The following is a 25,743-nucleotide window of genomic DNA, read 5'->3' as shown; positions in this document are numbered from 1 at the left end:
AAACATTAAATATAAAGCTGTTTCAATATTTCAGAAGTAACTACTGACTATGTAAAGATATTATCTGAGTACGCATTAAGTAAGTGTTTACTCTCCCTTACACTTGAACAACACTGCTTTGTTATTACCGTAGCATATGTTAATATGTTAATATGTGACACATCCACTACAATTTACAGTCCTGTGATATATTTAACTTGACGTGGGCTGACGGCTCTCCCCAAAGTAGCTTGGCTGTGGACCTGAAGAGTGCTACTTAAATAAACTTCCTATTGCAATATGGAAGGAAGGGTGACATCTGTGGAAAGGTTTTTATAACTTACCTGTAATGAAAATGTCATTTGAAAGTTGTATGAACTCTGGGCCAATAAAACTATCCAAAATATCATCACCCTTCACCAGAGGTGGGTAGAGTAGCCAAAAATTGTACTCAAGTAAAAGTACTGTTACTTCAGAATAATATGACTCAAGTAAAAGTAAAAAGTAGACATCCAAATAATTACTTGAATAAGAGTAAAAAAGTACTTGGTGAAAAAACTACTCAAGTACCGAGTAACTGTTGAGTAACGTCTGATTTATTTTTTAACACAAGACAACAATCAGGCAGACAAAAATACAAAATAATCTTTAGGCAAATTATGGCTCATCCCATCAATAAAATAAATTAAAATTAATTAATTACAAAATAGCTTACATTAAAATAATTCAGGTAAATTCAAGTACTTGATAAATAAAATAATAAATAAAAATAAATACACACAAGTAACACAAATTTCCAAAAATTTATAATTTTTTTACCAGGCTGAACTAGAACGAGGCAGCCCATAAATTCTCATAAACTGTGTGTGTGTGTGTGTGTGTGTGTGTGTGTGTGTGTGTGTGTGTGTGTGTGTGTGTGTGTGTGTGTGTGTGTGTGTGTGTGTGTGTGTGTGTGTGTCTCCAGTGACAGAACAACAGAAGGAAACACACACACATTTCATACCAGGTATGCTGAACAGAAAACTGCACACCGGTCAACGTAAAACGTGTGTGTGTGCGTGTGTGAAAACATGCAGAAACAAACTATTTCACCAAAAAATCACTCAGTGATGTCACTATTAAACGTCACCGTCTGCATTGCCGACGGTTTGTGTTGCTAACTAACCCGTCCCGCCGCTGAGATTGAGTATAGTAACGTGACGAGACTGCACAGCTACGTTTGATTGGTGAAACACAGTCACGTGGTAGCGGAAGTTTCTCTCTCTGTCAAAATAAAACATTAAAATTGATGCGTAGAATACCAGAGGTAAAAAGAAAAGTAACGAGCTCATTCTAGCCTAATGTAGTGGAGTAAGAGTACAGTTTCCTCTTCACAAATCTACTCAAGTAAAAGTAAAAAGTATAGTGATTTAAAACTACTCCTATAAGTATCATTTTTTCAAAAACTTACTCAAGTAAATGTAACGGAGTAAATGTAACTCATTACTACCCACCTCTGCCCTCCACATGGTATTGTCCTAAAGTGGCATTTAGCAGGTCTGTATGCATACAGTATCATGTGTCAAATACAAGAAGACCAGATCTGGATTTTCCTTAAAGTCATTCATCTATAAATGTGACTGTCTTCTTCGATGAGTGCTCCAAGCATTGTGATCTGTATGTGTTTCTTCAGGCTTTGAGCTGTCACACTGTGAGGATCCTGGCATGCCCCAGTTTGGCTTCAAGGTAAATGACCAGGGCCACTTCTCTGGCAGCACCATCACCTACAAGTGTGACCCAGGCTACACATTGCATGGCAGCAGCATACTCAAGTGCATGACAGGGGAGAGACGTGCCTGGGACAACCCTCTGCCATCATGCATAGGTAAGATGCAGCCACACAGAAATGACTCTCCTATGTGCAGGCTTTTAGATTTGGCCTACAGCATTAAAAACAATTCTGATCAATTCTACTGTACTTCTCAGTCACTGTTCAATCCCATCCTGAAAGTGAAAAGTGTCCATAGGTAAGCCGCAAATGAATGGAAATGTGGAATGAACTTGATCTTCAACCATGTCACATAAAAGTCATCTCACATCATTAACGATTGTGTGAATATTAAAAAAATGACCAGCATTTATGGAATTAAGAACCTTGACATGTTAAACTCTTCCGAGTGTTGACACTCAGTGAATTCAACATCGGAGCTAATCTTGGAACCCCAAGTGAGCTATGCAGGCACATAAGGGTTGAGACAAGGTTGTGCATGGTTATTCATGCACATTTTGATGGATGGTAATTAGACTGTATTGGCCTCTGCAGAGCCAAACGTTAGATGTGCTTCGTTTTAGATTCTAAGGAAAAAATGTATCAAAAAGCTTTTGGCCAAATGCCTACCTCTAGGTCATGAGAGCACACAGACTCTTGTCTGACTGACTCCGTCGTAACTTTCTCTTAAAATAAGACACACCCAGGGGTAATGTTTGTTCTTCCTTGCGTATAAATGATGGACAGTGTTCCTACCTTGAAGTTTTCAGACTAATATTTTTCAGACAGATCTACCAGCATTAATAATAGATGCTCAATAATGTGAGGGCTGTTTTATTTTCAGCATGACGGCTTATCATTATTCTCCCCATTACTCTTCTTTTTTATTGCAGATAAAATATTTAATCTTTTTTTTTCCAAACCCCACCGAATGGTCTGAGGTGATGATGACGCAACGAGTGTTGGTCTAAATCATGTTCTCTTTCTCAAAAGAAATTGAATGGAAAGAAAGAAACATTGCATGTTGGGCAATTAAGAAGTTAAGAAGTTAGTTTGTAGAAGGTCTGTGGTCTGGTCAGCATCGATGCTCTTAGACATCTCAGATACTGTATGCCATGCCGTAATAATTGAGTTGAGTAAACATGAGATTGTCTGGGCGTCAAAATGCTCTCCATCAGTTTATTGCCCCATTTCCTGATGCCACTGAATGACCAAGTCGGTGCATTTGTAGTGTTGCAGATGTATGATCTAGCTGCTGCCATGACAAGCCATGAGTGTGAATCGGTTTTGGTTTGTAGGAGGCTCACTTGTCTAAAAAACACTCTAATGTTCAGATTAATCATGTCCCAGCCTGAACCCTGTTATTCAGGCTTCATTGAACTGTATGTCCATTGTTTGTCATGTAGATGGCTTATGCAAATGAGGCCTGTTGAAAGAAAATGCTGATGTGGGCCCCATTAGTAAACGATGCCCACCTCCACAAAGGATCCCTGAATCGTGCACAGTGAGCATGAGACAGAGTGCGAGGAGGATGAATAACAGGTAGCGGAGGGTCGAGTCAACAAATGAAGTTTGTTATTAACTACTGAACTGTTTTGAGAGGGAAGATATATATAAATCAAGGTGGGTGTGTAGCTCGTTTGCCTAAGTCAAAGATGCTGATGTCTACAACAGGAAGCTCTGTATCTTTCTGGCATGAGTTGGCCAGTGGCATGCGGTGGGGAAAAAACGGGGGTGGAAAAGGCAGTTGATGGCCTAGAGTGTTAACTGAAGACTGCAGGTCCTTTCAAGAGTGTCTGATAGATGATTCACACAGCTTTAGGATTCTGCAGCTTGGCTTTTATTTCCCTCCTGTGAACTTTTCTTTTCTTTCTCTTCTCCTTTCTCCAGCTGAATGCGGAGGACGTTTTAAAGGCGAGTCATCGGGCCGTATCCTGTCCCCTGGTTATCCGTTCCCTTATGACAACAACCTGCGTTGCACTTGGGTCATCGAGGTCGATTCAGGCAACATCGTCAGGTGCCACTCAGCATTGACTCACATGGGTTCAGAAATGCTCCACCACTTCAACACATCTAAAATCAATACCCTACAACCCCCAGTAGAATCTTACCTGTATATGTGTAGCTGTTGTCTGAAACGAGGACTCTTTAACTATTTATGTGCTACTTACAACGGCAATGATGAACATCAATATCTCATCTATATGGAGACAAGCAGACATCAAGGGAGTTGATGCCTGGCTCACAAATCTCAACTAGCACAAGTCATTTTGTCTAAAACGCTGTGTATAGATTTAGCTATTACAGCTGCATGAGGTTAAAAGCACAGCAACCTTGAAAGCAAGATAATTTGTCCCCGTGCAAAACACAAAAGCATTTCTGAAATCAGATATTTATTCATTACCTTTCCATTCTATCCTCACATTCTCATGCAGACTGATTTGCAGAATTATTGTTAAGAGCCGTAGCACAGGCACTGCAGCAGTATCGCACAATTATTGCACTCTGGAGCTCGATGTTAGTGATGAAATAATGACAGGGTTTGTTTGGGTCTGGTCAGTCTTTTGATTTTATGTGCTGAAAGTGCTGTGGAGTTTCGTCGTCTTTACATAGTTTGTTCAAAATTCACAGGCATCTCATCTGGTGGTACAGACATGATTTTAGAAGATGAAGCAGGCATGTGGATTTCAGAAAATGCACAAAGATGCAATGTACTGCTCCGTCTGTTCACAGGGAATAACCCATAAATTAAATCACATTGAATTATTTCAAATTATCAAATTATTCTAATGTGACACAGGAACATGGTGATTCTGTTGGAAAAGAAGGATTAGGACAGGTTTTCTAATCTAAATCTGATTGTTCAGGCATTGATTAACTTTCGATAACAGCAGCTCGGCCAGCTGTAGCACATTTATATTAATGCACTCCTTCTAATACATATTGTTTCCATGGTAACAGATCATTCACTGGCATTTGTATGTCAGACACGATCTAACTAATAATAAATAGATTAAGGAGATTTTATCGTAACTTACTGTAACTTGGTATTTAAAAAAAATTTGAAACGTATAAAAATTCATATGAGCAAGTTTTTCTGTAATTATTTCTTTAACATTTTTGAAAGGAGTCTCCAGTGTTAGTTCTTTATAACAGTGCTTTCTGGTTTTTCAGTAATGTAGTGAGCTGTATTTTATCTGTCTTATTAAGTTTGAGATATTTAAAAAAGAAACAAATGATGGATGACTGTACAGCACCTATAAGTGATAGCCATGTGACCATGTGATTATAAAGAACAATGAATCGTGTATAACAGAATAAAACATGTTGGGTCAGACTGTGATTGGGAAATAATCCATTTTTGGGGGTTGAACCCTAAGCTTAGTTCTTTGCACCAGGCTACATCACATCATCCTCATACCAGTAACATTTAACACTTAAACCGTGTACCTGTGACTACAATATAAACTTTTTAAATGTGATCCTATCCATCAACTAAAGATGGAAAATTATCTCAAATTTGTTCCGCCATTTAAATCATCTCAGGTTGTATAATTATGACATTAATCACAAAGATTCTATTCTAATCACAGTTCAAGTGTTAATTGTGAGAACTAATTAGTTTTTTTTTTTTACTATCTAACAGTCTGCAGTTTCTGGCTTTTGATACGGAGGCCTCCCACGACATCCTGAAGGTGTGGGACGGCCCACCGGAGAATGAGATGTCACTGAGAGAATTAAGTGGTTCTCTCCTACCGGAGGGCATCCACAGCACCCTCAACATGGTGACCGTTCAGTTTGAGACAGACTTCTATATCAGCAAGTCTGGCTTTGCTATTGAATTTTCCAGTAAGTAGTATCCCTTCAGTTGTTTTGCAGGTGAACATTTTTGATTGACAGGTTTAATAAAGCAGGTCCTGGTTAGGTTTTAATTCCTTTCTACTGACATTTTCTTAACAGGCTTCATCTCCTTAAAGTGGCAGATGTGATTAGTGTTTCTATGCCCTAACTGACACTTTTAGTTTCTTCTGGTGTCTGTTGGTTTGCCTTGATTGACAGATCATATTGCCCCCATTTTAGCACAGTCAGCTGACTCTGTGTTAATTGGCTATGCTTGTGATTGGCAGGCTCAGTAGCCACGGCCTGTAGGGATCCAGGAGTGCCTATGAATGGCACGCGCAATGGAGATGGAAGAGAGCCAGGGGACACTGTGACTTTTCAGTGTGACCCAGGATATGAGCTACAGGGTGAGATGAAGATCACATGCATACAGGTGGAGAACCGCTACTACTGGCAACCCAGCCCTCCTGTCTGTATAGGTAGGTGATTATGGCAGATACTATTCATGTGTGTGTTTTTCACTTCAGAAAATAAAGTACCTGATAGACGCATGCTTTAGGCATTTCTCCTCACACATTTATACACACATATGCTGATTTATGCAGTTATCCAGATAGCCAGTCAGGTGGCAGCAGTTCAGTGCATAAAATCATGCAGAAACAGCTTGAGAGCATCAGTTAATCTTCACATCAGACTTCAGAATGGGGGAAATGTGATGTCTGTGACTTTGGTTGGTGCCTGAAGAGCTGATTTGAGTATTTCAGATATGGCTGATCTCAGGGGATTTTCAGACACAACAGTCAGTATCTACAAAAAATGAGGTACAGGTGTTCCTATTAAAGTGGACGGTTATTGTATAGTACTTCCAACTTTCAATTCCTTCAGCTGAAAATTACATTTGCTTCTAAGGTCTGCATAGCTGTAGTCTCCTCCAGCGTGGGAATTAGCATTTTTTATCGAAAGGTTCTCAAGAGTTCTGAAAGTCAAGCAGCACTCAAGCGAAGTGTTATTCAGGCATCTGTCATCATCCTGCCGATGAAAGATTGTGCTAAAATTAATGAATATCAAATTATGAGATTTGGATTGCTTCCTACGTTTCAAAATACTTCAGTGGCAAGCAGAAAAATATGGATGAGCTGCATTTTGCCACTTCTTTTCATGTGCTTTCAGCTAATTATCCTTCTCAATATATCTCTCTCTTTCTAGCTTTGTCTTCCCACACACCATTTCTCTCTCTCTCTCTCTCTCGTTCTCTCTCTCTCCCTATCCCTCTCTCCCCCTCTAACGATCTATAGGTTTTGAGAGTTGTATGGTTCTGTATTACAAGACAGATTTTGTTTTCATGTTGCACACTTCCACCCACTTCTCTTAAGTAGGGCACCTGGGCTGTACAGCTGGTCCAGCTGTGTGTATTAATGAACAAGTAGCTTTGTATATTGTGAATACCCATATTAATTTCTTTTCCTGTGTGTTTTCACAGCTCCATGTGGTGGGAATTTGACTGACTCTTCCGGCTTTATACTATCTCCCAACTATCCTCACCCATATCCTCACAGCAAAGACTGCGACTGGCTCATAGTCGTTAACTCTGACTACGTCCTCTCATTGGCATTCATTAGGTAAAGACTCAATCTGTAAATACTGTACCTGCTTTTTACTATTAATGACTAACTAGGTTTTTGTCATTCATTTTGTTCAATATTGGTTTTCTTATTTTAAAAATGTATCAATATTGAAGCTTTTATTTGTCACACACACACACACACACACACACACACACACACACATATATATATATATATATATATGTATACAGTGATACCTTGAGATACGAGTGCTTTGACATACGAATTTTTTGAGATACGAGCTGTGATTCGACCACATTTGTGTTTTGAGATACGAGCAAATTTTTGAGATACGAGTATCCGAACCGCCGCTGCCGAAATAAAGATCCCCAACAACCACGTGTACTTCCCGCGTCTCTCTCGGTTAAAGCCGCTTTTCCACTGCACACGACAAACGATGGCCGATAAACTGGAAGTCATTCATTTCCTATGGGCAGTCGCAAAGACGCAGTGTGAGGTGCCGACCATCTGCGGATCCGTAATTTTCGGATCCGTTTTGAGCGTTGGATTCGTTAAAAAATTTTAACTTGTGCGACTACACCGCATCCAATATGCTGACCGGACAGATTTTTATTAAAATGACCGGCAGATGTTAGTGAGGAAAGAGTGACAAAAAAGGCAAAAACAAGTGAAGAGAAAAGCAATGAAGAAAATTAAGCAAAATTAATGTAAAGAAAACAGAAATTGTTGTTTCTTAATTAAGTTAAGTTAAGAGAAATCAAGCATCGCGTTAGTTCTGGCAGGCCACGTCGTCAAGCGTGCATCAGCTGATAATCAGCTGTCCACGACACGCGCCAATCCGGTTATGACATCCATATTACCCGAACATTTAAATTCCCATTCATTGAGCCACTTTCTAGCGCCTCGCTGCTGCTGCGATTTAAACTCCCTCCTCCAACGCTGACGCCACTATGCCGGAACCTGTGTTCGTTGTACCAGTTTACGACATAAATCTCCACATTTTTTCTCTCTCTCTCTCTCCCTCTCTCTCTAATTATTTAATTATTTATTTATCGATTTATTCATTTATTCCCCCCCCCCCCAAAAAAAAAAACTCTATGCATCATTAATGCTTCTGTTATACGGAGGGTCTATTCTATTTTCTAGTTGCTGCTCTCCCTGCGCTGTCCATGCATGGACGGGCGCGTGGATTCGTGCCCAGAACAGAACCATACCGCCAACATTAACTGTATGCTATCATCTAATAAATTCTCATTTGACAAAGTGGTCCTGACAGAATTTCAGATAAGTTTGTTAATTTTAGTGAAGTTTAGTTAAGTTCCATTTAAGTGTACAGTAGCGAGTAAGTGAACGAAAGTGAAAGTGTAATTCCTCCTAACTCCTCCGCCTGTTTACTCCTCCCTCAACCTCCGTGCCTGTCTTCCGTAAAGTAAAACCAGTTTATTTTTTACATTCTTTTTTATTACTGTTTTTATACAAATATTTGTCATTTATAAATACAGGTACTGTTCATTTTTCATATTCAAAACACATAAACAAAACAACTGGAGTGGAATTTTGCGAGCTGGAACAGATTAATGGGATTTCAATTCATTTAAATGGGGAAAATTGCTTTGAGATGCGAGCAATTTGAGATACGAGCAAGGTCACGGAACGAATTAAACTCATATCTCGAGGTATTACTGTATGTATATATATATATATAAAACAAATTCTTTTTTTAACATATCCCAGTTTGTCATAGCACAAAATCAGCCATGTTTAATCAGACTTAAAATAGAGCAGAGAGGGTTAAGGGCTTGATCAAGGGCCACACAATAACTCATTTTAACCATTGAGCCACTACAGCACAACACTAGCGTAGCTCTAACACCCATTAACTAGGCTAACATCTGTATACTCCAAGATACAAGCCAGATACAACATACTTTACAGGATAGCTGAACACAATCAAAGAAAAGAAATACCTGCCTTCTTCCACATGCCTGAGCTCACACACACACACACACACACACACACACACACACACACACACACACACACACACACACACACACACACACACACATTACTTACAGTGACTTGAATTGGAGAAAGTAATGCCATCTTGAGAGCACATTCAGTGTCACCTGATAGCCTTACTTTAGTATAGTTTAGTACAGTAGCCTTTACTTACCTTGCATTACCATTAATAAGTAACAACTTGCTAGATAAGTTTGCTCCTTTGTATCTTATAGTACTAATTATGTACACTGTACAGCTACCCTTTTGTATTATATATACATTATTTTATGCACTTTTGGTAGATGCTAAAAAGCATTTCCTTGCTGCGTTCCTGTACTATGCAATGACAATATAGCTCTATTTATCTATCCATCTATCCATCTATCTATCTAATATCACTGTTATTAGGTTTTAATAATAACACTAAATGTTATTAAATTTAAGCTAAACACAGGTAGGATTTAAAGGGAATGTAGAGAATATTGGGTGACTCAAGCTTTATGCTTGGTAAAAGAAACATACTGAAAGTATGGATTTGTCACCTCATAGCTAATTTGCATAACATTTCTATTCAAATGTAGATTATTGTACTTTGTGTGTTACTTGTTACTTTGTGTTCAGCACGGCTGAATGTAGAAAATGAACGGTTGCCTGTTGCATTGTCACTGGCTTATATGATTGCAGGGTTAGACAACGCTTCACTATATATATTTTTTTACTAGTGTAGCTTGTCAGGACATGTAGTTATCTATTGTAGCCTATTTTTTAGACCTTTTTTCCTTATCAGAAGAATTACCACACTGCACTACACTGCCACCTACCAGAGAACAAACACACTGTATATACCTGTTTTTTTGTTTTTTTTTACTAATAAAGTGCTACACAATCAGTTTGGTTTCTGATATAATTAGTAACATGTTCTCTTTCCACATCAGCTGAAGATGTGTGGAGTAATTATGTAATGCTAAGTGTGTGCGTGCGTGTTTGTGTGTGTGCGTGCGTGTGCATGTGTGTGTCAGAATTAAAATGCAATTCATGTCCAAGGCAGATAATGAACCCTGCTAGAATCCTTTGCTCATTTTGTGAGTAATGACCCCAAACATTTTTCCCCCTCCTTGATTTATGTACTCCATGATATATGTGCTTCCAGGCTAAATAGCACTGCTAATAGTGTCTATACCTTTACATAGTGAGACTTGGGATCGTGTTTCAGATAGTGCTGATGAAAGTTGAAGATGGAAAAGGCCAACACACATGTGACTGGTGCACTGTGTTAATGCTAAAAGCAAAGCTAATCAGCTATTTTTATTTTCTTTTTATGAACCTGCATCAAATAGAAAACCTAACTGGGGTTTGCACAAAAAGATTTTCTGTTTCCTCTCACTCTCACTCTTTTTTTGGTCCTTTTTGGATTATTATCCCAGAATTAAAGCTCTCTTGACAAATATTTTAGTCTCTTCATATCCTCTATGAATATGTGTGAACCACCATGCTGATATAATCCAGATGCTGTTACTGTGTGGTTTGTAGCTTCTGTTAATTATTATAGTCATATTCATGCTTCAAACAAGACAATAAAACACATTATACACCCTTCTAGGTAGCACTGAGTTTGGCATGAAATGTGCTCTAGTCTTGTTTCACATTAAAATTCTGTCCTCTAGCAGTACATAATCACACTGGAGTTTGGCCAGTAAAGCAGCATTTATATTTATTATATTTATATAATATATTTCTAATGAATGGATCTCAATCAATTCCTTCTCAGGCATTTTCATTACACAGTTCATTACTGACATAATTCTCCTTAAAATGCGTCAGCAGTGAGAGCAGGAAATGAACAGCACCCGAATGAGAATAAGCTCAGACATTAGCAACACTACAAACCTGCCATCTCTCTTTACCATTGGTATTATCTGTGTTACTGCCCAATCCAATTACCACAAAGCTAATTGTTTGCCGATTGACAGCTCCAGAGGCTAGGAAGCGGTGGGGAAATAAACTTCCATCACATCTGGTTATTAAAAATTAATGACATTTTTAATGTACTGAAAAGAAATTGGCCTAAATTCCCATGTTTGGATTTCTGTTATCTGACAATGAGCCGTGAGCGATAGATTTTAAGGCAGTGGAGTGTGTCGAGTACACTTAGTGTTCTCTGCCAGCATAATAGAGACAAAACATGAGTAAATCTATTGCAGTCACAAGCCGCCTCATGCAAATGATTCTGCTGACACCTCAGCATCAACATTTTTTCTAAAGGTAAAAATATTGAGACCCAGGAGTATGGCCAAGCTTTAAAGATTATCTATTGTGGTTGAAAGATGTTTTTTTCCCCCCTCTCTAGCTCATTGAGGGTGGCTGGGAATGCACTGCTCGCAGGTACCCCCTGGGCATTTATAGCTTCCATGTCAACAGCAGCACTCCACCTGCAGGGGCTGTTAGAACATGAACACAGGCAGATGTAGCTAAAATTCAGATAGAAAGGACTTCTAAGGAAGCTACACCAAGCCTATGTGACCAACACCATCAAAAATTCTTCAAAGTTAGCCTATGTATGTCTTATGACAAAAAAAAATCAATGTGCTTTCTACAGATGAATTACAGATGTCTTTTTTCCTTCCTACACTCTTGTAGTCCTGCTCTGTCTCAGGTATCATGCTGAGTCCGTGGGCTCGGGTTCCTCATGTGCTCCTTTGATCACACTGAGTGGTTATTAAAAACTGCTCTTTGATCTCCCTTCGTCTCTTCTTATCTCCTTTCCAGCTTCAGCATTGAGCCCAACTATGACTTCTTGTACATATATGATGGAATGGACAGCAACAGCCCTCTAATCGGCAGCTTCCAGGACAGCAAGCTTCCTGAGCGGATCGAGAGCAGCTCCAATGCCATGCATCTGGCCTTTCGAAGTGACGGTTCTGTCAGCTACGCTGGCTTTCACTTGGAGTACAAAGGTATGCTGCTGAAAGCCTTTGACATTTACTAGTGCAGGGAGTTAATTCACCAAGAAGACAGGTTTTGATTGGTCAGGATGGACAGCATCAGATTGTCTCAGATTTTGTCATCTTATAAATGATTAGTGGATAGAATTAAACTTCGTGCCAGATTGACGTTATTGTAGTTTGAGTAGTAATGTTGTGGATATATTTATTTATTTGTTTGTTTGTTTGTTTGTTTGTTTAATATTATAACTTTATTTTCATTAATGAGTTCTTAGTTTTCTATTAGACTGTGTGACTGGTCCCTTGAATTAAAAAGTTATATGGTTGTGATGAGTATATAAAAAATTATCGATCTCTGGAAATTATTGGAAATTCCATTGATCTCATGGAAATTATTGGAAATATAACACTGGAAATGTCAATAAAGATTAACGAGTAAATGAGCAGAATGATATAAACAGTAGTGGACAGTTTAATGCAAAATTCTACATTCTTATAAATGTTTTTTTTCCACCTCTTTCCTCACTCATGAAGCCAAGCTCAGGGAGTCATGCTTCGATCCAGGCAACGTGATGAACAGCACGAGGTTGGGTAGTGACTACAAACTGGGCTCCATGGTGACATTCTACTGTGAAGCAGGCTACGTGCTCCAGGGCTACTCCACCCTCACATGTATCATGGGGGATGATGGCAGGCCTGGCTGGAATAGGGCTTTGCCCAGCTGTCAGGGTATTTTTTTCAAGTTTAAAGAATAAGGGTGAAGATTCTTGATGACTGTAGAGAGCTTTCCAGACCAGGGTGTCATCAACTGGTTTATAGTGATCCAGATGTGGTTCCAGTTTTTAAACATTTGAAAAATGCAGTAGCAGAGCATTAAATGTATGAAAAATTGAAAATTCCATGAAAAACTACTGGACATAGTTCATAAATTTAAGATTTTGAAACGGCTACTGCGGTTGTTTTTCCATTATCATGCATTGATGTCAATTATTGAGCTCACTGGACCAGAAACAAGGTATAGATCTAGAGACATTAAGTCAGACAGCAGAGAGTTATGCTCTGATTAGTAAACTAATCAATTAACCATGCACTAATCATTAATGCTTAAGTGTTAAGTTAACCGTTGTCACTGGTCACTCATGTTAATCATGTCAAGGCTCTTCTAGACTTTTGTAAGCAGGTTTTTAATTTTATGTAACTAAACTATTACAATTCCTAGTAGAATTCCGCTCATCTAGAACCAGGAAATAAATGTTTACCATATCCAGATCAACCAATCTAATATACTTTTTTCCTTATATGATGTTCTGTATATATGTCATGTGTGTTTGTTTGTCCAGCGCCTTGTGGCAGTCGGTCCACTGGTTCTGAGGGAACCGTTTTGTCCCCAAACTTCCCCAGGAACTACACCTCAGGCCATAGCTGTGTGTACTCCATCTCTGTGCCCAGGGAATTTGGTAAGAATGCTATTTTATTTCCCATTAACACAATCTTTATAAGATCTAGTCATTTTCATGAATGTTCTTGTGTCTTTTGTCAGTTAAATAGAGTGGGTTGGACAGAGAAAAACTACATCTTAACATTTCGCTTCATTGAACTGAAAATCATCTCTGTGTTACTGCAGCCGTAAAGATTTGTGTCTCTTTCTGGTAAAGTTGGATTATTAGAATGCTTTACTCAGCCAAAACCTGCTACTCAGTCCAGTCACAGCTAGAAACAGCTGTATTTATTCTCAGGCTTCTAAAATAAAACCTCCAAAGTTTTTACAAAGCTTGCCACTGCTTAGAGAAGGATTTTACTCACATGAGACTTTTAGGAATCGATACTGAAAAATGCTCTAGGGGACATAGTATTTTATACAATCTGTTATAAATATTTAAGAGTCTCCTCTCTGGTATTGTTCAAAATGGTGTCTTCTGAATATCGTGAGTCTTCATGGGACCCTTTCTGTCCAGGTGGCAATTATTATGTCAACATTAGAGGATTTAAGGATACCTCAGGCATCTGATGGCCTTCAGAATCTTGTTGAATACTAGTCATTTAAATGTGAGACATTGTCTTAAAGATGTTGTGTTTAAAGCTATTAAGTATTAATGCTTGTAATATTATACTTCATTGTATCATGTTACTGAAATTTCATTGCATCTGTGGTGATAAACTCTGGTGAAAATCCACGTGCATTGTAGATACCGAATGTTTCCAATTAAGTGGATTTTTTTATTTTATTTTTTTTGCTTTGCCCTCGTGCAAAATGATAGTCTTTAGCTTGTGTCTTTGTCTTGCAGAGAGGGGCTGTTTTTGTTTCAGCAATTCAGAGCCCAAAGGCACGACTGGACAAAAACAACACTTGTTTTGTAATACACTTGTTTCAAGAATTTTCTGATCGCTGTCAAGTTTAATCAGCTGGAATGACATTCAGAGTCTCGCCTTTACTTTAAGAGAGATCTCAGCACCATGGGTTTTGCAAGCTTGTTTTTCTCATGGTAACACCAACAGCATATCTGAACAAAAGATCAATAAAGGCAGAAGTAGAGCGAGGAAACTCACACTGAATGTATTCTGGTTTTAATTTGGTGAGTTGGAAGGAGAGACGCAGCAAGACACACAGCAGGAGAGACATGGTTCAGTAAATTCATTGGATTTTTACCCTCAGTAATAGCTACCAAGATAAAAGCATAACCACCTGCCCTTTTCTACCTGCTGTGTCTTAACAATGTCGAATATAGGGATGAAATAGGAAAAGTGAAACCTTAATCACAAGAATATTTATATATTTGCCAAAAAATGACAGACTGAGTAATACTACGTTCACGCATGTAGTGATTTTATGTAGGGTGTACTGTACCTACTACTGGTTGTCATAGCAATAATGTTGTAGATAACAAATCACTAAAACGAAAGATTCTGGATGGAGTTTTGACGTTTGGATATAAAACGCACTAGTGTACCTATAAATCATCTCAGACGAGATGAAGGAGAAGCAGTGTGTGATCTTTGCCACAGATCATACGCCCTGCTGTCTTCACTCCGTTGGGTATTTACTGCACCGAGTCACTCCATATTTGCACAAACTTTTCTCAGCTTTGTTACATCACTGGACACACCCACATCTAACCTTCAGCAGTCACTGTCACTCGTGTAGCTGCAAGTCACCAGCTCTCATTGAAAATTGATGATCTCCGTTCACTCTATCTTGGTGAATCGCTGGATGTGTAAATGTAGCGAGAGCGAGAGTTACAGTATATGGAAAGTTCTATGTGCTACATGATGGACACGAAGGACGAGTAACAAATTCACAGGATTAGATGTTATTATGGTCAGTGCCAAGTGGCTTACTGTTTTTTTTTTAATAATATTTTTTTTAACATTTACCATGTAGTCTTTAATTTAACTTCTGTGATGTTACTACTGTTATTAAGCTTCATTGTATGCTTTTAACCCTGCCTGCGATCCATGAAATTCTTCCATCTTCATGCTAGGATAAATTCCAAATCAATTCCTTTTAACCATATACTGTAGATTCACTACATAGGATATATTTAAAAGGGGAAGCTGCATAAAAGGGCTGACTCTTTATCATGTGTATCTGATTCTCAACATTCTGTCTCTTTTTTATTAATATGAGAATATTAGTTCTCTTGGCTATGTATGGATGAACCATTTCCGTAGGTCAAACAAACCCGACGTGTTTCTCATACTAAACAGTCGCTTTGTTCGATGGAACAGTAGCAGCACCGTGTCTATTTGACTGTTTTTATTTCATGTACAAAAACCTTAATTAGTTCATATTCATATTTCATGGACAGGGTTATATTTTATTTATCGTATTAAGTGATTACATAACAAGCAGCTGATAAGAGGGCTACTCATTCCCATCACAAGTCACCGTCCCACAAGCTCCACTTTCGCAGCAAGCTGAAGCTTTTATAAAAAATGGAACAGTCTAGTGAGCTTGTCTGAGTGGTGGCTATAGGAGCTTGTGCCAGACCCAAACCACTCACTAGCAATCAGAGACTTCAGTGGTCTGTGTGTAGCTCCATGGACCCGTGTGTCCTTGTAAATCTGCAAATCACAGCTCTTGCAGAGCACCTGCTACTCCAAAAGTACACACACAAGGCTTTACCTACAATATTGGTGATTATCAACAGCAGTTTTCCTTTTTTTCCCCCTGTTTCCCTTTTTAAAGTTGCAACCTTATACAACATTTTTCAGGTTTCATTGCTCCATCAGAAAGAAAGATTGCAACAATATTTCTGACAACGATAGGTTTGGTATAATAGACATATTATTCAATGCAGCACGTTGCCATCATTCTTTCTCTTCTCTTTCCACCTCACTGTCCCTAGGCAGTCATCTTAAACCTCATCTATACTTATGGCTATGATGTGAATGGTTATAATGATCTCTGACTGTTTAATATTACACATGAGCACTAACTTCATTCAGGTACTAAATTACAAATGCTGGTATTTTCAGCAGGTTTGCTGCAGGCGATACATGTAGCGTCAGCTGGGTTCGTCTGAACCCTACACTCGTAGCTTAAGATAGTAAACAATAGTTAAACACTAGTATTGTGAAAGTATTGTGAGGTGAACCAATAAAGCATAGTGGCTTTGGTTTAATCCTGTTGTTTCATTTCTCTGTGTCAATTAAGAGTCTTGCTTGTCATCCTTTACGCCAAGTAGAAAGGTTAATCAGGCATAAACCTAACTGACTCTTATGTATACACTTTCCTCACTGAATCGGTAAAGACCCCTGTGCAGGATGCCCTTATCCCTTCTTTCACACTTTAATGTCTTTTCTACACCACATTTGTTTGTTTGCTTATGACACTTTCCAGACAATACTGACACAATCTAATGTGGGTTAGCAGATGTTAATTCCTTTTTTCTCATCTGATGCTCAGTGTCTTAAAGAGAAAAAATACTTTTTCAGGTCTATTAATTGGACACGTTGATTTCAAAATAATGATGTGGGGGAAAAAAAGTTTTCTTTTATTCACTGGCATACAGCATAGTCTTGCATAACGCCCATGACACCCTGTTGCCCTCCGTTCTGTTAGCTTTTCTCGGATATTTTTATCTCCATTTATTTTTCTTGCCTGGCAGAAGCCTTGTGTCAGTCATGAGCTAGACGTTAAACAGGCTCAGACTGAAGATACATCCCACTTATTTCAAATGTGCTCCAAAGTGCAGACCAAGTTTACGTTTGGGTTATTTTTAGTTGCTCTGAAAGAAATGTGCTGAAAATACCCTCAGTTTTCTCTCTCTCTCTCTCTCTCTCTCTCTCTCTCTCTCTCTCTCTCTCTCTCTCTCTCTCTCTCTCTCTCTCTCGCTCTCTCTCTCTCTCTCTCTCTGTAGTCATTCCTATACAGCAGCCTTTAACATGGATGCAGCTGCTCTTGGTTGTATTATCAAACCAAGGAGACTTCTGTCATTTTCATTGTAGGTTAGACTTCATTTGGACCTTTGATACAATATTAAAAATTGTCATCTGTAGCGGTCACAATGTAAATTTCACAAACTTTGAAATGACTTGTTTATTCTTTGACCTTCCATCCATCCCCATGTGAATGAACTCCAAACTCTACATTATCTACATTAGCTCAGTAGGTCCCTAACTTTCATTCATCTCTTTCTGCTCAGCCAGTTATGGCAAGCATAGATCTTATAAATACGCAAAAATCTTTCAAGATAAATTTGATATAAATCTTATAAGAATGGCTTGAAGTTTCCATCTTGGGCACCTAGAATAATAATCCATGTCCCCAAAAGCACCAAACTCTCAATAAAACCAGGCAACATATTTTTAAATATATTCGAGGTATTTGTATTTTCTGGGCCTTCACCTTATCTAAGGAGTTATCTCTAAGCACTTGAAATAATTTATTGTTAGCATCCATCATTGATCCAATTTAGTTTATAGCAGTAATGATCACATTACCTGTCCAGGAGGAATGTAGCTAATTTGCTTGCTCCCTTTGCGGTTAACAGCTAGTTAGCAGCTACAAGATTTAATCGTATTCTTATTTGTTTTCTTATCATTATTCTGTGTTAAGACCATAACAACTTTATGCATTCAGCACTGAATTCCTCAAGTGATTTTCAAGTAGTCTGTAGTATAACTGACAGGAGCGATTTAAACTTTAACAGCTCACAGCTGCCTTTTATTCAGCCGATTTTCAACATTTACATTTGATCAAGTTCCCCAGATATTTTCACATCATTTTTAATATATCAGAAAAATTACTGACCACCGCACGTAATAAGATGCAAGCCGTCTAATTAAGTCTTCACTTCACGTTGTCAAGTGCAGTCTGAACAAAAGACAGGAATGGGAAATACTCCAACATATTATGGAAAGCGCATGTTGCATATCCCATTATTTACCAACATGAATGTACAATAAGCTACATCATGTTCTGCCAGAAAATATCATGAGGTCATGCAACAGTAAGTCAGCAGGCCTGTATACTGCTCTGGAGCATTGTGTTAGCTGTATAATTATTTATATTATTGTGAGAGTAAAAAGCCTTGTAGTGTTATAAACACTGAAGTGTACTGTATGTCCTATGCGATGGATTAAACTATGTGCATAGTAAGACATATGTGACAAAGACAACCTGAGTAAACACAAAATACAATTTTAAGTCACCATTTTTTTGAAGGAAAATGTTATTATATAGTAATAATCATATGTGGTTCTCCACTGTTACTCAATCACACAATTAATCCGATTTAATTAGGGCCCGAGCACCGACTGGTGCGAAGCCCTATTGTTTTTGCTCGGGTTTATTATTATTAGGGCCCGAGCACCGACTGGTGCGAAGCCCTATTGTTTTTGCTCGGGTTTATTATTATTATTATTATTATTATTATTATTATTTTATTTTATTTTTTTATTATTATTATTTTAATTTTTTTTTGCACACATTGGCCAATTGGGGTCCCTTAACATGCTCGAAAACCGTTGAAATTTGGCACACACGTCAGAGTCGTGCGACGCTAGGCTCGGGCAAAGGCTGGAATACGGGCATGGCAGAGGGGCTCTGTAGCGCCCCCTGTAATGCAAAGACAAACATTTGTGCACAGATCGGGCAATTATGTACGAACATGTACGAGAGTTGGTATGCATATAGATCTCATCGACCCGAACAGCTTTCGTGCTCTAAACTATGAGCTCCGCCTAACAGGAAGTCGGCCATTTTGGATTATTTCATAATTGCATGTGGTCAACTTTTCAATAGTCCTCCTTGGTAATTCATGCGATTGATATCAAAAGTGGTGAACATGATGCGGAGACATTGCACTTGGTAAATTCCGAAGGGATTTTTGATATCTCGAACGGTGCTGCCATGGCGAGGCGACTAAGTTATGGCGAATTCAGAGAAACAGGAAGTGTCTTCTTTTAAAGCCAAAAAATGTCTTATTGTGATGACACGCAGTGTGTATGTTCGGCCAAGGATTCCGATCACAACGATGTGCTTATTGTGAGTCCCGGGTATAGCGCCACCAACAGGCGCCAGGAAGTGTGTCAGTCACAAAGTTGGATTTTTTTCACAGTTGCATGCAATGAACTTTTAAATACACCTCTAATCTAATGCGAATCTAATGCGAAATTGCGAAGGGATTTTTGATATCTCAAACACTGTTTCCATGGCATAGTGTCAAAGTTTACTTTTATTTCAGGCATATTTAAGGCTTTTGGCATGTGTGTCTCTTAAGTGGCTCAATAGCGCCCCCGTTTGTCTAAAATGTGGGGTTTCATTTACCTACAGTCCCCAAATGGGTATGTAACAACATAAAATAGTCCACTGATATTTACCCACTTGATGCACTTGCCCACCGTGCATTGTTTTCTGGGAAGCACCATATAGCGATAAAAAAAACGTGTGACGGGCCGTCATCACTGCTTGCAGCTATATTTGATCATTCAGATAGTTCAGTTAGAAAAGATACACTCTTATTTTCATTCCTGTAAAATGTAAACATCACTTAAATGGAACATTTCCAGCAATGTGAAGCAGGTTATAATGTCTCAACACTGATCACAAAACGTGAGACTAAAATTTCACCAATCAAAATTTCACATTGATGACTCATTAAAGAATTCACAAAATAGCCCATATGAACATTTAATAAGGAACTGTACTAAGGTGGCCTCCTCACCTCAAATAAGGTCACCATTGATGTTTGCACCATTAGAGAAAGACTGGGCAAAAGTGGAACCAGTAGGAGAATTGAAAGGCACAAACCTCTGTGAAGCAAAAGGAACTTAAAACATTGGAACATAAAGGATCTCAAATTTGCCAAGAAACACCTCGATGTCCCCAGTACATTTCTGTTCTGTGGATGAATGAGTTAAAAGGTGAAAATTAAATTGGAAGATAGTACAGTATATGCTACATGTGGCATAAATGATTATTTTCCCTTAATAAATAAAGTAATCATTTAAAAAAATGTATTAAACGTTTTGTGTATCATGTTCACATGCATGTTCTACATGTGCCTATATGGATGAGTATAATCAGCTGTGTGTGTGTGTGTGTGTGTATGCATATGTACTGAACCATGTAAGCTTTTCTCTGCCAGTTGAATGACCTAGACATGGCTGAGCCTGAAAGAGAGTGCGTCAGTCCTCTTTCCCTCAGGGACTGGCTATTGAAACCAAGGCAGAGTTCCAGTGCTTGCTTACTTCCAAGCAGAGAGAGGTTAACTGAGACTCGAGGCAAAGAATTGTGCCACCTGGCCTAAGAGTAGTACAGGATCAACTTAAGTCAATGTAGAGTTGAGTCGACAGAGCAAAAATTAAATCAGTTAGAGTAAGCATAGAAAGAAGAAAGGGAAGAACAAAAACCCATATATGAATGAAAATCATAAACTGGACAGGTTATGGCAATGAATGAGCCAAAGCTTCTTTTGAGCATTGCCTGTGTGTGTGTGTGTGTGTGTGTGTGTGTGTGTGTGTGTGTGTGTGTGTGTGTGTGTGTGTGTGTGTGTGTGTGTGTGTGTCTGTGTGTGTGTGTGTGTGTGAGTGTGTGTTCCTCTGGTCAGTTTTAGTCAGTGCCAGGTTGATTTGGCAGTTAATTGGGAGCACAGTCATTGTGTGTGTCCATGGGTTCACAACAAGGATAGCAAAATATAGGCTTTTTATTCCTAATTCTATTGATATTAAATTTTAAAGCTTTCTGGAAAGTACAGAGTATCATTCAGTTTCATAGTGTGCTACAGTTCTGTAATTAAGTCTATGTTAAGAAGTAATGAAAATTAGATTAGAGCCTGGCAAAATATTTAGAAAAGTAAAAATAGCTTAATTGCATGGGTCAGGTCTACTTGCAAGTGAAGGTTAAAGGACACTTGTGAGGCAGTAAAGAATGGCAAAATGAGCCAAAGACATTTATTTTAAGATGTAAACTTTTTACATCGTTTACTAAATGTAAGCAAGATCAAACCCTGGTTAAAGCATAACTGAAATCGTCCTTAGACAATAGTTATTGTCAAATTATTTCCAAAGTTAAAATCAGTGGTGACAGGACCCCTGGACTTGAAGCATGTTTGAAACTCTATATATTTAAAATTATGAAATATATAGAGGATTTAAATCTGCTTTAATAAATAAATAAATAAATAAATAAATAAATAAATAAATAAATAAATAAATAAATAAGGCTTCGAAAAACTCAAAAGAATAGCTTCTATAATATTAAGGTGACATGGAACATTTTCCTGTTCTATTATTATTTCAATTATTAATAGTTATAATTACTTACAAATCTGTTAGATGTTTATTACACATATATGATTAAATACAGTGTGCCAATATAAGTAGGTGTCGTATGCTGTTCTAACTGCTGAGCTAATGATATATTCTAGCTCTTTCCAACTGAAATATTCAGCTAATCAGTTTTCCTGTCACTGTACGTGGGCAGAAATGCGTTAGAGTAGATTGCATTTTCAATCACTCCAATGCAGAAAGGACTTCAACTGAAATCAGGCAGTTGGTAATGTTGTAGTTTTTACCTTTTTTATGATGTACTTTAGTGACGGTCCAGCAATATACTGTAGATATTCTGCATTTATTCAAAGGGAATGATTTACTAATTGCGAATAAGTCTGTTCTCCTTTTGATATCACAATCAAAACATATAGCATTACAATAGTGTGGCATGCCATTAGACCAGCATTGCCATTTACTTTGTCTGAATATCTTTTTTTCTGCGGTAAATAGGACACATTTTCACCACCTTAGCTGAATCAAACACTTTAAGTTATTGTAGCTCTTATCAATAGCCAGAACAAGCCAAACAACTGCAGCTATAACTCTTCTGAGAAGGCTTTCTTTAGGAGAGTTCTTGAGCATTCGTGCCCGTTCACCCACAGCGAACATTAGGGAGGTCTGGTGCGGGGTCAGAATTTCAGTTCATCTCATAGGAATTTAGTGAGGTTAAGGTCAGGGCTCTGTGCAGGCTACAAGAGATTTTCCACACCAGTCCTGGTCTTTATAAACCCTGTTTTATTCTCAGAGGTATTATTATGCCGTATTATGTTGGTTCTAGTAAAGAGTAATCTTAATGCTCCAGGATACATAATATACAATCACATGCTTCCAACTATGACAAACCTTTGGGAACAGCCCTATATATGGGTGTATATGATTGTATATGAGATGACTATATATGACTATATATGAGATTAACACTGGACCCAGATTAACACTGTTCTGTCTACATTAAAGACTGCACAGAAATATAATACCACTACATCCATCATCAGGCTCGATGCTATTTAAGGCCAGACAGGTCAGGTGAGAAGTGTATAGTATCAGACATGTACCAATTATATAATACACTGCTGTCATTGGAAAGGTAATAATATCTATCAACCTGTGTCCCACTCACATCTATCCTTACCCTGACTGAGTCCTATATCAGAGCACAATCTGATGATTAGCTGCAGGATCGGTTATAGCTATGACCTTGGCACTGTAAAGTTGGATGTGTGCAGTGTGTATGGCCTGGAGTTTCACCAAGCTTTACATCAAGTCGGATGTAATTGAGCCTTAACTCTGAGTCACACCAAAATATGGGAGGTGAGGAACCTTGATAATGACCTGGGAATATTGCACATTTTTCAGAGTCTATGAATAGTTGGAATATTCGGTTTGCGTTACAACAATGCTGCAATCAGTTAGTAATGACAACGGAAAAACCGCTAGGGTTCGGAATACTGCATACCATAATTCCATTAAAAGAAAATATTGAACATTTCATGTAAAATGTGGCATATGTAGGATTATAAATGTATCCTGGTTTGCATTAGGCAAACTAATTCCCAATAAGTGTTGAGTATACCTGCAGTTTATTTCTAATGATAGACAGTGTGTGATAGGAATATCTTTAAGCAGAAATGTTCATTGGTACAGCTTAATCAAAAATGTCCATTAATGTTAATTTTTAAACAGCAGTCTATTTCTAAGTATACTAAATATTCATGTCCACACAGAATTATATATTAGGTTTTATGTGAGACAGTTTTAATCAGTATACAGTATGTTCAGAATACATATAAAGCAATTTAAATTGTATTTGAAGAGGAGACTTAAAACCTTTACTCGGATTCATATTAATGAACGTCACAGTAGTAAAGCGTTCAGGTAGTCCGGAGGAAATCTTCATTGTGAATCCCAATATTGGCATAGCAAGGATGGATTAATTTATTCAGTTTAAAACAGCTGTATCTGTGTCCCAAATGATGTATTACATGCATTTATATTGTGCACTACCATCTACCTTCTTTACCATCTAAGGTATGACTTTTAGAAGGATAGTATTGTCTCAAATGGAACACTAACCTTTTTATACTCACCAGAAATATACAGTATGCTGTTTCCCAGTCGATGGCAAATGATGACAAACGTGTAATGTGCTGCTAAATATAGCAATAATACAGTGAATTTTTTAAATGTTTAAAAAGAAATCACTCAGATTGGTCTAAACTTAAGACATTTGTAAGACGTCTTGTCCACTGGAGTGTTGTCAGCTGTCTTGACATTGTGTCCTCATCCAGTGTCAGTGCCCAGAAGCCCTAAACCCTTTTCCTCTACATGAGCATATCTGTGAGAATTAAGTGCATGAAGTGTCAAACATTCACACTTACTTTATTCAGATGAATAAGTGCATCATTCATTTACTTATAGTCTACTTCTCCTTTTTGTAATTTTCAGTGTGAACACTTACTCACTACTTATCTATGCTACAAAATGGTGTACGGTAATGCACGAGTATGTGACATGGAAAGCACCTTCAGTTTTACATACTGGAGTACTTTATTGAAGCTGGCTAGCTAGATGTTCTGTTTTTTATCTTGAAGTGTACTATCAACTTTTTTAAATGCATCTGTTAATATATATTTTTTTAGTGTACTAAATTGTTTTTCAATCATATTTTCAAAATGGACTTAACAATAGTAATGCAGTGCTGTTTTTTGTTTTGTTCTCATCAATACCAGTTTTCCCAAAACATAGCTACCTGCAAACCCAGAAGCCGAAAGTAATAACTATTTATTATGTTCATATGTTATTCATATGGGTAAGTCGTGGCCTAATGGGGGCAAGTCGTGGCCTAATGGTTAGAGAGTCTGACTCGTAATCCTAAGGTTGTGGGTTCAGAGCAAGGCACTGAACCCCCCAACTGCTCCCCGGGCGCCGCAGCATAAATGGCTGCCCACTGCTCCGGGTGTGTGTTTATGGTGTGTGTGTGTGTTCACTGCTGTGTGTGTGCACTTTGGATAGGTCTAATGCAGAGAACGAATTCTGAGTATGGGTCACCGTACTTAGCCGTATATCACGTGTTCATGAACATGGCCAGTGTTCTTACTCTGCAGGTTACCTGGGTTCATGTTTTGAGATGAAACATACTTTAAAAAAGAAAATGCATTGCTCCAGCTCTAAGTGGTTAATCTGCACTAGATTATGCTGTGGATACTGAAGCCAGCCATGACACAGCAAAATGTATGTCGAGCTGGATTTACATGAACACTGTTAGTAAGAAAGTTTGCTGTGGACTCCATGATTTCTCCCCTCAGGCTCCCTCACAGCCCAAGAGAATGAAATCGTTTGAGACAAGGACAGTGTGGGACAGACATGCCTTTATTTCAAGCACTTTTCCTCTTTAGGAAAGTGGACAAACTGTGAATTAATCACAGCCCTCATTTCCATAGGAGGCACTAAGCAAGTGTCGAAGTGTGTTAAATATAAGTGTGTGAGCGGAAAATGGCGATCCCATGCAGCGGCGTGTTTCAGAAGAGAGGTTTGAAGCCGAGTATTTATCTCAGTGAAAGAGCAGCCTCATGGTGAGATCTATCCTGTGTGCAGCTGTCTGGCTCTTTTGCATGTCAGGACCTTTTAAACCTTCAAGATGTTGAGAGAAGACGGCACAAATGGTGAGAACCGAACTGATATTTAAAATAATCATGCCTTTGTCAAACTGTCCATTTTATATTACATAGGAAAAATTTAACACTCAATGTATTTTATTTAAATGGGAACGTTTCAAACTGGAAAAAAATACAGCATCAACACATTTTGTTGTGTTTTGTTTGCTTACATGTAGCAAAAATTGTGCTGATGCACGAACGTGACAATTATG

At 38.2% G+C, this 25,743-nt stretch overlaps 1 protein-coding gene across 4 annotated transcripts in view; it reads left to right on the top strand.

Moving 5' to 3' along the window:
* Positions 1 to 25,743, top strand: part of csmd3b (CUB and Sushi multiple domains 3b) — a 403,012-nt gene that overhangs the window by 284,751 nt on the left and 92,518 nt on the right. For all 4 annotated transcript variants that reach the window (XM_047808110.1, XM_027175911.2, XM_047808109.1 and 1 more), the window contains 8 exons: positions 1,652 to 1,843; positions 3,617 to 3,743; positions 5,373 to 5,575; positions 5,854 to 6,045; positions 7,047 to 7,185; positions 11,923 to 12,110; positions 12,633 to 12,827; positions 13,439 to 13,555. In XM_047808110.1, the coding sequence (XP_047664066.1) occupies positions 1,652 to 1,843; positions 3,617 to 3,743; positions 5,373 to 5,575; positions 5,854 to 6,045; positions 7,047 to 7,185; positions 11,923 to 12,110; positions 12,633 to 12,827; positions 13,439 to 13,555 (1,353 nt within the window). The remainder of the gene's footprint in view (positions 1 to 1,651; positions 1,844 to 3,616; positions 3,744 to 5,372; positions 5,576 to 5,853; positions 6,046 to 7,046; positions 7,186 to 11,922; positions 12,111 to 12,632; positions 12,828 to 13,438; positions 13,556 to 25,743) is intronic.

This window comes from Tachysurus fulvidraco, chromosome 24 (genome assembly GCF_022655615.1).
Source record: "Tachysurus fulvidraco isolate hzauxx_2018 chromosome 24, HZAU_PFXX_2.0, whole genome shotgun sequence".
Taxonomy (NCBI): domain Eukaryota; kingdom Metazoa; phylum Chordata; class Actinopteri; order Siluriformes; family Bagridae; genus Tachysurus; species Tachysurus fulvidraco.
Note: the sequence above shows the minus strand (reverse complement) of the source record. Positions and strands in the feature narration are given on the sequence as shown.